This window comes from Biomphalaria glabrata, chromosome 8 (genome assembly GCF_947242115.1).
Source record: "Biomphalaria glabrata chromosome 8, xgBioGlab47.1, whole genome shotgun sequence".
NCBI lineage: Eukaryota > Metazoa > Mollusca > Gastropoda > Planorbidae > Biomphalaria > Biomphalaria glabrata.
Window position 1 is genome coordinate 45,166,685 of NC_074718.1, and position 12,082 is coordinate 45,178,766.

A 12,082-nucleotide genomic window follows, 5' to 3' on the forward strand; every position below is an offset into this window, starting at 1 on the left:
TACTCTGGGATCATCTACATATTTCAGGTGGATGTGATGAGGGACTTCTGTCCCTTTCTTGATTTTCAACCAAGCGGCCCACTTGTCCGAATTGCCTAACTTGACAGGCTCTACTTTGGAGCCTTCTTCACTGAAGGATTGGAAAATCTCAATGATTTTGTTTTTTACAATAGTGGGTGCCACCCAATGCAGTGTTATTTTGACCTTTTCATCCTCAATGGTTGAAACTTCAACTTTGAGGGTGCTTTCAGTCCCAAAAGTCTTTCCTAGAATACGGGCTCTCACCCTTGGACTATTGGGAACTAAGAACCAGACGAAAGGGTTCTCGAATCTATAGAGAGAACCCACTTCGTCAGGAGACAGACTTAAAACAGTCATGAGGCTAGCCATTGAAGCCTTAATAGCCTCTTGCCCTATCAATTTGAGCAACAGAGTACCAGAAGGGTGAACCAAACCACCTTCCAAGTCTTTCTTCTCAATTAAGAAAGTTTTTATTGACATGACTGTGTAAATAAATGTAAACTCAAATGAATTAATCAAATAGTAAATCAAATAGAAGTAAAGATGAACGAATGAACAAAAAAAAATATCTAGAATATCTAAAATATAAACACTATGGAGTGTGTAGAGTGAATACGCGAGTGAACAAAAAAGTAAATTATTTAGAATATAAACACTATGGAGTGTGTAGAGTGAATACCAAAATAAAAGGGCTTCTCACGTCACACTAATAATCCATAGAATAACACAGAAAAACACAATAATCCAATAATGAAAACACAAGAAATACAAAAAAAAAACTTGTAAGAATTCATAGACAGAGACCGTCTAGATTATGAAGTGTGATTGAACATATTTACCAAATGGATACTAGAATTCAACGATGTTCTTAGTTGGAAAAGTGTAGATTGCTCTTTGCGGGAGAGGAAGTTAATACTGTCCAGTTTGTTAGGTATGGTCATTTGTTTTGTACATGGCTCTGCCTGTGTTTCCTGATGCCCATTGGTTGAGCCACTCCTCTTTGTGTTTGTTGCCTAACTTTGAGCTTAGGGTTAGGTAGTTAACAGTCTATCTGATTGTCACAAGACCGGAGAAATGCTCCCGTTACCTCAGCGTTGGCCCTCCGGTGGAAACGTCCGCCCGAGAAAGTGGATAGGCCAAGTACGGTAGCAAACATAGCTCTCACTGGGCTACCACACGTATCCTCTAGCGAGGGTACATTACACGTGGTAGTAATAGAAAAAAGCCCGTTTCCCAAAGGGACCCATACGTGTGGTGAAGGTCTCCCCACTGGTACGATGGGACAGCATAGGCATAAGGATGGCCCCCACGTAAGGCTTGAGCTTCCGGCCACACATGAAAAGAGGAATTCATGCAGAGGTTCGGAAGAACATGCAACATGCCAAGACGGATGTGAATAAATGATCACTTAGTCGACGGGGGCCTCCTGACAGAGAGATCGATGAAGAGCCAATTTCTCATCCTGGCCACGAGATAAAAGCCTTTCTCGAGTCACATGGCTCATAAAAGGGGCGTGCTTGCCTCGAACCATGTAGACACCTGAACCAGGTTGTTACAAGAAACACTACCGCCCAAGAAAAAAATAAACATCACAGGCTACACACAGTACAGATGCCTTTGCACCAAATGCCAGGGAATCATGACCCTCATAAGAAACGACACACAAGCAACAGTAGAACACGCACAGAACACTACAGATCTCGACACGCAGGAAACACTTCTTTGGAGAGGAGGAACTAAGTACATCATCAAAAACGTCTATTGCCCACCATCCTCAACGGCAGAAATAGACCTACAGCTACCACACTACACAAGAATCTAATTATAAAATTGTAAATTTTTAAAAAAAATATGCCGAAAATAATCTCATATTTCAACAGTTTTGTGAAACAAATTATGAAAATGATGTTAGAATCTTGTTGTAAACTGAAGCTCGCTGGATTTCGAAAGGGGTTTGTTATTTGCGCTCGTTTTGTTAAGCTCTTAAATACAATTTTGATTTTTTGTGTGAGAAACAGGAATATTTAACAGTTGTCGATGACTTAAAGCAGGCTAAAAAAATTGTTTTACATAGTAGGCATCTAACACAAATGAATGAAACGAACCTCCGACTGCTAGGAAAGAGATTGACTTTTATTGATAATATCATTTTCTCTTTTATCGAGATATTAAATCTATTTTAAATAAATCTATTTTAAAGAGTTTTAGAATCTCACATAACCTGTTTGTTGACAAATGAATTACTGCCTAAGGACACCGATATCTATGCAATGCACATAACAATGCTCTATGAAGAAATTACGATTCGCTTCTAAAATTTAAACAAATTAATTATAAATGAGAATTATTAAACAAATTTTACTGATGTTCAATATTGATTTGCAGGAAAAAAAATAGATTTACAAAATTATGTCTTCAGTAAAAAAGAATGTAAACATAGGAGGCACACAGTGGCGTAGCCAGGGTGGGTGGAGGAGGGGGGAGAATTTGACAGCATAAAAATTAATAAAAAGATGACATTTTGATCAAATTTGCCTTTTCACGCTTCTTTATAACTGTTTTTCTTAGATGGGGGCGCTGGCCAATTTTTTAAAAGAAATAATACGAAAAGGGGCGGTAGGCCAAAAAGGGTTGAGAACCCCTGGCTTAGACGAAGATATATTTCTTTTACGAGAATGTAAACGTTACTGTATGGTTTTTCGTTATACAGTAAGTCAATAGATTAAATTAATAGGCATGTGTTACGTCACATAGTAACCCGGTGAAAGTCTGACCGTTTTGGATGCGCAAGAAAATTACGCCAGAAAAAATATCAATTACTAAGTTATTGCAAATAAAAACAAAATAATAATATATTCATTATCTGTAAATCAAAACACATATCATATCAAAAATTGTCAAAACCATCGGAGTTTCCCTTAAAGCTCTTTGCTTTGAATGTCAGTGATGACTGGGATTTTGAATTTCGGAATTTTTAGGGAGCAGAGTCCACCCAACTCTAATTAGTTGATCACATGACGTTAACCGTTAGCCAAAGGAACACCATCTGCCCTATAGATCGCAAGGTCTGAAAGGGGAAGATATATTGTTCTTTACAAGTGCGTGTATTATGAGCAGTGATCCTGAGTCAATGGCTGAAGTGCTATTTGCTGGTAAGAATTGACCTGTACTAGACTGTCGCCAGCAGTTGCCTAACTTTCAGCACAGTCTTCAAGCGCGTCTTAGCAGAAAATAGGAGTCATTGGTAATACCATCTAATATCAATATTGTCTAATAACTTCACAGCTATATATTTGATGAGCCGTCCAGCTATTTGGACGTCAAGCAAAGACTGAAAGCTGCCAAGGCCATACGGAGCCTGATCCATCCGGACAAGTACGTCATAGTTGTGGAACACGACTTGTCCGTGCTGGACTATTTGTCCGATTACATCTGTTGCTTGTACGGAGTGCCCGGAGCTTACGGAGTCGTGACATTGCCTTCAGGAGTCAGGAACGGTAACTCTAACACTTATGATGTTACTTTAGTTTTTAAATAGTTATCGTTCTTTTGATTGATTTTTTTTTTAAAACTTTGCTTTGGTTAAAAGAAAAACGAATATTTTTTTTTCTCAGTGACATTATTTTATTTTCTTCATCAGACATTATGTAAAATAAGATCAATGAATGCAGAAGTTACAAAAATTGCACACTCATAATTCCAATACAACTTGGCCTGACTGAACACTCTTTCATTACCAAACATTCTGTAACACCTTTCTCTCAAGGAAATCCACACACAAACTTAAATTAATAAGCAAAGTAACTGTTTTTGTTTGAAAACATTTATAGCGAATGTCCATTTCTTGAATATGTCATTCATTCATCATCGTGTTTATCTTTTTTATTAATTTTAGAAATTCATTAGCCTTGATTTTACGAGGAACTGCAGAGTATCTTCAGAATTGACAATTTCTGCCAGATCATTGTACTGTAAAAATGATTTGTTGCTACTTTGTTGATAGGAAAACTTTGCAAAAGCTTGAATAATGAAGATACACTATGTCTTATTCTGATTATCATCAACTTGTAGACGGTCTGTGGATCTAGATTTTATTGTATGCTTTTTTATACTTTTAAGGTATCAACATCTTCCTGGATGGCTACATCCCGACCGAAAATCTGAGATTCCGGGAAACAGCCTTGACCTTCAAAGTGTCAGAGAAAGCAACAGACGAGGAGCGCAAACGATTCTGTCGCTACGACTATCCCGCCATGACGAAACAACTTGGTTAGTGGATTTCTGTAAAAAAAAAAATATATATATATATATATATATAAAAATATCACGAAACTTAGGAATAAATTTTTTATGACATATTGAGTCACCTATAGTCTACAATAAATAGATTAGACTATGCCAAATTTTTTTTTCAGGAAATTTTCAGCTCCTTGTGGAGCCAGGGGAGTTTACTGACTCGGAAATCATCGTAATGATGGGAGAAAACGGAACCGGAAAAACTACGTTGATCAAGATGTTGGCTGGGATACTGCATCCTGATGGAGGAGGTAAGAAAATGAAGATTTATGCTAAGAATTTTTTATATAGTAGAAATATATTGACATCTACTAGACTTATTTCATTACTCTGGTGAAAAAGATAACAACTTAGTATAGCGCCCCATACAAGAACAATTTTATAACAATTAAGCAAGCTACTACATTATCGGCCTAATATCGAGGTGAAGAAACTGTCGCACAACAAGAGGGGGGGGACTTCATATTTAAAAAGAGGAGTTCATGAGTGTCTTAAATGTCTTTATTGTTACCTGGTAACCAAACGTGATGAGAATCTCTTGTTTGTTTTACCTGTTTCGGATGTTTACATGTTTTGGATGTTTACATGTTTTGGGTGTTTACATGTTTTGGATGTTTACATGTTTTGGATGTTTACATGTTTCGGATGTTTACATGTTTCGGATGTTTACATGTTTTTGGGTGTTTACATGTTTCGGATGTTCACATGTTTCAGATGTTCGGATGTTTACATGTTTCGGATATTCGGATGTTTACATGTTTTGGATGGTACATGCTTCTTATGTTTACATGCTTATTATGTTTACATGTGTCGGATGTTTACATGTTTCAGATGTTTTGGCTTGTTTACATGTTTCGGATGGTACAATGTTTCGGATGGCATGTTTCGGGGGATGGCAGCGGGCAGGGTTTGAACCAGGGACCATCGAGACGACCGAAAGACAGTCCCAGCGTGTATATCGCACGACCAGAGCATCTCTCCCTTCATCTACTCCCAAATTTAGAATATCTTACAGCAACTCTTTCTCTAGATTCGAATTGTTACTGACAGTTCACAGCACGCAAGATTCGAATTGTTACTGGCAGTTCACAGCACGCAAGATTCGAATTGTTACTGACAGTTCACAGCACGCAATATTCGAATAGTTACTGACAGTTCACAGCACGCAAGATTCGAATTGTTACTGACAGTTTACAGCACGCAAGATTCGAATTGTTACTGAAAGTTCACAGCACGCAAGATTTAATCTTTTAATGGACTTCATTCACCAATCGTAAACAAACAAGAACAACATTTAGCCACGTGGTTCTCTATCTCTTCTATACAAATTACGTAATACACACAGGCTATCACGTGACAGTTTTTTTTTCATTGTTTTATCAATATTATCACGTGGCTAAATGTTGTTTGTTTACGATTGGTGAATGAGGTCCATTGATGGAATGGTGCCTCTCACTAATTCCCTTGTATTCATCCGCTTGTCAGGCGAAGTGCCCAGGCTTTGCGTCAGCTACAAGCCCCAGAAGATCAGCCCCAAACACCAGGGTACTGTCAGACAACTCCTTCACGAGCGCATTCGTGACGCCTACGTCCATCCTCAGTTTGTGACTGACGTCATCAGACCCCTGCAGATTGAACGTCTGTACGATCAAGCAGTAAGTGAAGTCAGCCATGACTTTCTTTACAATCAGAGGTTGTTTTATTTATATAGTCGTAGGCTTTTTCTGGCTAGACCAGAATTTCAAAGTTGGGGATTCGAAGAACGCCAGGAAAACCAGTGGCTTGGCAGAATTTAAGTCATTTGTTAATATGCATGACGCGTAGGACGTAATCATCTTCTTTTTTGAAGTAACGTCTGTATTATATAAGATAAGATAAGAACGCTCATGAGTCCAGCCAACTCTAATGGATTACCTAATATACGTTTGGGAAGTAATTAATTAGTTTGTTTAATATCGTAAAAGGTGAGTACAAACTATTACCGTGAGATTTACCGCTGGGAAGCGTGGTCGAGAGGCCAAGTGCGCTTGAACTTGGCTTGGCTTGGCTTCCTAGAAGGGGAGTCGAGGTTTGACACCCGACTACTGAGCGCCTGAAGGCAGCACGGAAAACCAACTTCTAGATACCCCCTACCCCCCACTGGTCCACAAATGAGATTGGACCAAAAGCGCCCCGAGCGTGCTATAAGCATGAAAGCAGCGCTATATAAAAGCTATAATAATAATAATAATGATATGACAATGCATGGATTACGTTTTGTAGACGCTTTTCTCTCCCTTTTCTCATTCTCGGATCAAGTAGAAGTTTTGCATAATTATTTTTACTTGAGGACGATACGTGAATCAATCAATCAGTTAATTAATTAGTGGTAATAAATTAATTTTGGATATATATATATTTAACCCTAACCATAATAACTGAAGGGAGGCAACTCAACGAGACATAGACGTTTATTTACACGGAGACATGACAAACACAAAGGGGCATCTGCCTTGAGCACAGCATCTCCATATTGGCTCTAGACTTCGGCGGAAATCGTTTATCTCCTCATGTCAACATATATATATATATGTATATTGTTACGATTGTACCAGGCTTTCTGTAGGCTACACACTGCTAAACACAACACAGCACATCTAACACAAGAACTTGACAACAAGAGCTTCAATAAACAATGTGGTGGTTTTATTTACAAATACATCAACAGCCAATAAACACAATTGGCTACACTTAACTTCAACTGCTTTCTTGTACTTAACAGAACTGCCTGACACTACAAGTACTGTTCTTCGACCGTGAAGGCTTTCGGTCACATGACCATAATACGGGTCATATTTGCGTGTACGAGCAGTAATGTCCCTTGTTCAACAGCCGTTGACCTGTGTGATTGGCTTAAGTGTTGTGTATCAGAAGGCCGCACATACATTAACCCTTTCGGTCCGCCACTGGAGTTACTACAATATATATATATATATATATATATATATATATATATATATATATATATATATATATATATAAAGAGAGAGAGAGAGAGAGAGATAACAGAGGGAGATTATTCCTGCAGAATACAGCGATTTTGTGGATAAGCTTTTTTTTTTTTTTTTTTAATTTTTCTTGTTTAATTTTACCTTTTATAAAAGGTTGTTTTCTGAAAATGGGTACGCTAGGCAACTTTTTAACAATCCTACTTTCATGTTACCTGATTTTCGTAATGGAAGGCTAAATGTAGAACAGTAAGCTTAAAACCCTCGCCGCCCCTCTCACCATGACTGTCAATAGAAACTTGGGTCTAAGAAAGCTGCAACCAACATCACACTAGTGGACATTACCACCGCACGCCCTGCTGCCCAGACCCTATATTACACTGTATCTATCGTCTTACACTCTGAATGTCAAGGCTTTTCCCGAATTCTCTGATTTCCGGTTGGAATAAAACCATCCAGAAAGTTTGGGATGCCTGAGAACTGCTTACATTGGAGAGTTGCATTAAGGTTTGATCCTATTTAAATTAATATTTGTATTGTTCGTTCTCAGGTTTTGAATTTATCTGGCGGAGAGCTCCAGCGTGTGGCCTTGACATTGTGTTTGGGAAAACCAGCAGACATTTATCTCGTAGATGAACCATCAGCCTATTTAGATTCCGAACAGAGGCTGCATGCTGCCAAGGTCATCAAAAGGTCAGAAATTCTCCTTAGGCCAGGGGTTCTCAACCTGTGGGTCGAGACCCCCTTGGGGAACGATTGACGCTTTGCCCGGGGTCGCCTAAGACCATTGAAAATATGGTTTGTAATTGTCCATTCTTCTATTGCTGTATGTCTGTGTGTGTGGGGGGGGGTGTCCCGCAGAGTTGGGGATTGTAAAAAGGGGTCGCCGAGCATAAATGGTTGAGAACCGCTGCCTTAGACAGTATTTCTAAATGGGTTTCGTAATGAAAAAAAAATTAGTTCAAATTTTTAGTTATATTTTCAAGAGGTTAAAGATTAAAGAGGACATCAACAGACCGGAAGTGAAACGCTTGACAGTGGAACTTGAAGATAAATGTAAAAACTCGACTTTGCAGACGACCTGGCCTTTCTCTCTCACACCAAACAGCAGATGCAGGAAATGGTAAACATCGTTGCGGACATTTCAGGTAGACTGTAACTTACTATCAACAGAGGGAAAAGCAAGGTGCCCAAGACCGACCAAGGCGTCAAACGACACATCATAGTCCAAGGCAAGGAGCTGGAAGAGAGTTTACAGATTCATCTACCTTGACAATATCCTGGACAACCATAAAGAAAAAGATGTAGATGTCAAAACCCGCGTTGGTAAAGCTCGGGCAGCCTTCCGTCAGCTGGAGAACTCCTGGGGCTCCAGGGAAATAAGCACCACCACCAAGATCCGGCTCTTCAACACCTTTGTTAAGCCAATACTACTTAATGGAGCATAGACCTGGAGAACAGGCGTCATTACCATAAACGAAATCAGGTATTCATCAATACCTGCTTATTAAGGCTCTTATGGTTCGCTGTCCAGACAAAATCACTAACGTGGAACTGTGGCAGAGAACAAAGCAGCAGCCATTTAAGATATATACTTCAGAGACGCTGGCTAGAGGCCCCACTTTTTGATAATCTGCATCACAATCACAAGACAAGAGCTCACCTGGAACCCCGAAGGGAAGAAAAAGGAGACGGCCCAGAAATACATGGAACCGAGATTTGGATGCAGATGCCAAGGAGGTGGGCAAGACGTGGTAACAGTTGGAGAGACACCCAGAGCGAGACGTCTGGAATAAGCTGATTGGTGACCTATGCCCCAGACGACACCACAGGCAGAAAAAGAAATGAGAGATTAGAGATTATAGAGGTTATCGTAAGGAATTAAAGATTATACTAAAGGTTAAAGATAAGACATTAGTACCAGGTCAAATTTGTATGTTTGCTTTTCAGGTTCATTCTACACGCTAAGAAGACAGCTTTTGTTGTGGAACATGACTTCATCATGGCTACCTACTTGGCTGATCGGGTACTAGTGCTGGAAGGAACACCTGGGGTTAAGGCCAAGGCCAACACGTAAGATTATCTTCCAATCAAAATAGACATATCACAGTTTTTGCTAATAATTAATGAATATTAAGTAAGTAAAAAGGAATTATGAAATCGAAGAATTTCACGGCGATCAGTCCACCGTGACCCAACATTCATCCATTCAAATATAATGTTCAATGTTAAAAAACAATTACAACTGAGTGGAAAAAAAATACTTATAAAAAACAGCTGTTTTGCCAAAAACAACAACAACAAACTTTATGGATAATTATGACGAAAGCCTACATTTTCTTTTAGTTTAATTGTGGTGCTCACCCTTCATAAGTATCATAGATATCAATTTTCAAAGGCAACTACTGTTTCTCAACACTATCTACTCAATGTCTTTTAGGCTTAGTATGTCTTTTTTGTTCATATTAGAAGGCTCACTTTGCTAAACAATACATGTAATTTAGGTATGCAAACGAGCAGGGGCGGACTGGTTGTCAAAATCGGCCCGGGAATTTCTATAAAATTCGGCCCACAAATTCTCTATCATGTGATAGGCATCCATTTCTAGGTGTATCGGTCCTTAAAAATCATTGTTAAGTTTGATAATGTATCGATATGCATTCATACAGTGAACTCTATATCTTAATAAGCAATATAGCGTCTTTTAAAATCAGCAATTATGTAGGCCCTAAAAAAGATTAAGGTTACTAGTAGCACTGTCTACATTCTACATTTTATTTTCGGAAAATGTGTTTGATTAAAATAGTATTACACTGTAATGTCTGTGAACGATTTGTTTAAACACGACGCTCAGATGGCCTGTTATACAAATAAGAATAATAACATAATAAGAAAATTATAAAACCTTTAACAACTTGATATGTGCCATAGTGACTTCGATCAGACCATTAGGGTACCGGCCAACCGGGCTTTTGCCCAAATGCCCATATAGCCAGTCCGCCCCTGCATACGAGAAAAATCTTGTACAAGTACATCAGACTTACTAGGGCTACACTAGTGTGTCAACAATAAAAAGTGGGCTATAACCAGCCACTCAGGTTGTTGTTTTTTCAGTCATTAGTATTAGACTTGGTACTAGTATAACTAGATCTATGTCAAGCCAGAAAACCGTTGGCAGATGGCAGATGTCTGTTTCTCTCCCTTTAAAGATTTATACGAATCAAGACAAACGATATTTGACACAATGCAACTGCATTAACCGAGTCTTTCTTTTCTACGAGAAAGACAAAACTATCTATGGAAAATTTGACGAAAAACGAAACCAAGTTTTACTAAAGGCAACAGACGGAACGAGTTAATATAACTTTATATAGGTCCGTGTTTTTAATTCTTGTGGTAATTTAATTTTTTTTCCCTGTGCCCACAAATAGACCACAATCTTTAGCCAGTGGAATCAACACATTCTTGCAACATCTGGACATCACATTCCGTCGGGATAGACAGAACTACAGGCCAAGAATTAACAAACACAACTCAGCACAGGTCAGTTGCCTATCACGATACCATTTTACTTTCATGTCGATTACCTGGACATAGGGTGTAGTTAGTATATTTTTTACAAAGCTTAATCAGTTCACTCTGTCTAGTACACATTTTGTACACGCTGTTTCTCCCGATTACCATCCTCGGATCAAGTTGAAACTTTGCACAATTATTCATTGTCCTTAACGAAACTTGCGAAACATATATCAATTATTTAGAGTGCACTGTATTGCAAATAATATTCACATCACATCATTGGTTGATTTTAAGTTTATTGTAACAACTCTATGGTCTGGGACAAAATGAATATTACATTCCACACGGTCATCTTTGGGTTCATAGACAACTTGAGACAACCACTGTTCCCATCTTCTCTTATCTTATATAATACAGACGTTACTTCAAAAAAGAAGATGATTACGTCCTACGCGTCATGCATTTAGTCATGCATATTAACCAATGACTTAAATTCTGCCAGTTCACTGGTTTTCCTGGCTAGCTTAGGCAACCCATCCCATGCCCTAATAGCACTAGGGAAGAAGGAGTATTTGTAAAAATTTGTCCTAGCATATAGGACGAGGAATGTGGAATGTGCCTTTATCTTTGTGTCTCTTCCGATGAAGTCTTAAGTGATTTGGTCTTTACTATAAAACTAGGCTGAAAATAGAGTTTCTTTGGTTTGTTCGATCGCGTATCAATGTAAAAGAACATTCTTATTGACAAAGAAAGTAATAAGATTGATTAATTTATAAACATTTAACTTTTCTTGTCCGATTAAAAATACAGTTTGCTTATAGATTTCACCTTCACCTATCCCAGGGGTTCTCAACCTGTATATCGCGACCCCCCTTGGGGGTTGATTGAAGATTTGCCAGGGGTCGCCAAAGACCATTGAAAAAATGGATTGTTTTTGTCTATTCTTCTATTCCTGTGTGTATTTGCGGCGGGGGGTCGGGGGAGAGTGGGGGATTGTAAAATGGGTCGCCGAGCATAAAAGGTTGAGAATCGCTGACCTATCCCTTAGTCTGTTGAAAAGGTTGAACCGATGGGGCACCACACAAGATCTGTTGACCGTCTTTCTCCATTCCTCCAGGCCCGTCCATTCTTTTATGTTGTCTTGCCATCGCTTTCACTGTCTGACTTTTCTTCTTTTTCCTGGTGCTGTTCCCTGAAGGAAAATCTTTACTTAATGATATATTGTGTTTAAAAGCTTTTTATACTGAATATTGCTAAAA

General features: G+C 38.7%; 1 protein-coding gene across 1 annotated transcript in view; it reads left to right on the forward strand.

Moving 5' to 3' along the window:
• LOC106067159 (ATP-binding cassette sub-family E member 1-like) overlaps window positions 1-12,082 on the forward strand; it is a 36,569-nt gene that overhangs the window by 21,366 nt on the left and 3,121 nt on the right. The window contains exons 9-15 of the mRNA XM_056039410.1: window positions 3,307-3,518; window positions 4,141-4,290; window positions 4,437-4,568; window positions 5,803-5,972; window positions 7,855-7,997; window positions 9,255-9,377; window positions 10,736-10,847. Coding sequence (XP_055895385.1) covers window positions 3,307-3,518; window positions 4,141-4,290; window positions 4,437-4,568; window positions 5,803-5,972; window positions 7,855-7,997; window positions 9,255-9,377; window positions 10,736-10,847 — 1,042 coding nt within the window. The remainder of the gene's footprint in view (window positions 1-3,306; window positions 3,519-4,140; window positions 4,291-4,436; window positions 4,569-5,802; window positions 5,973-7,854; window positions 7,998-9,254; window positions 9,378-10,735; window positions 10,848-12,082) is intronic.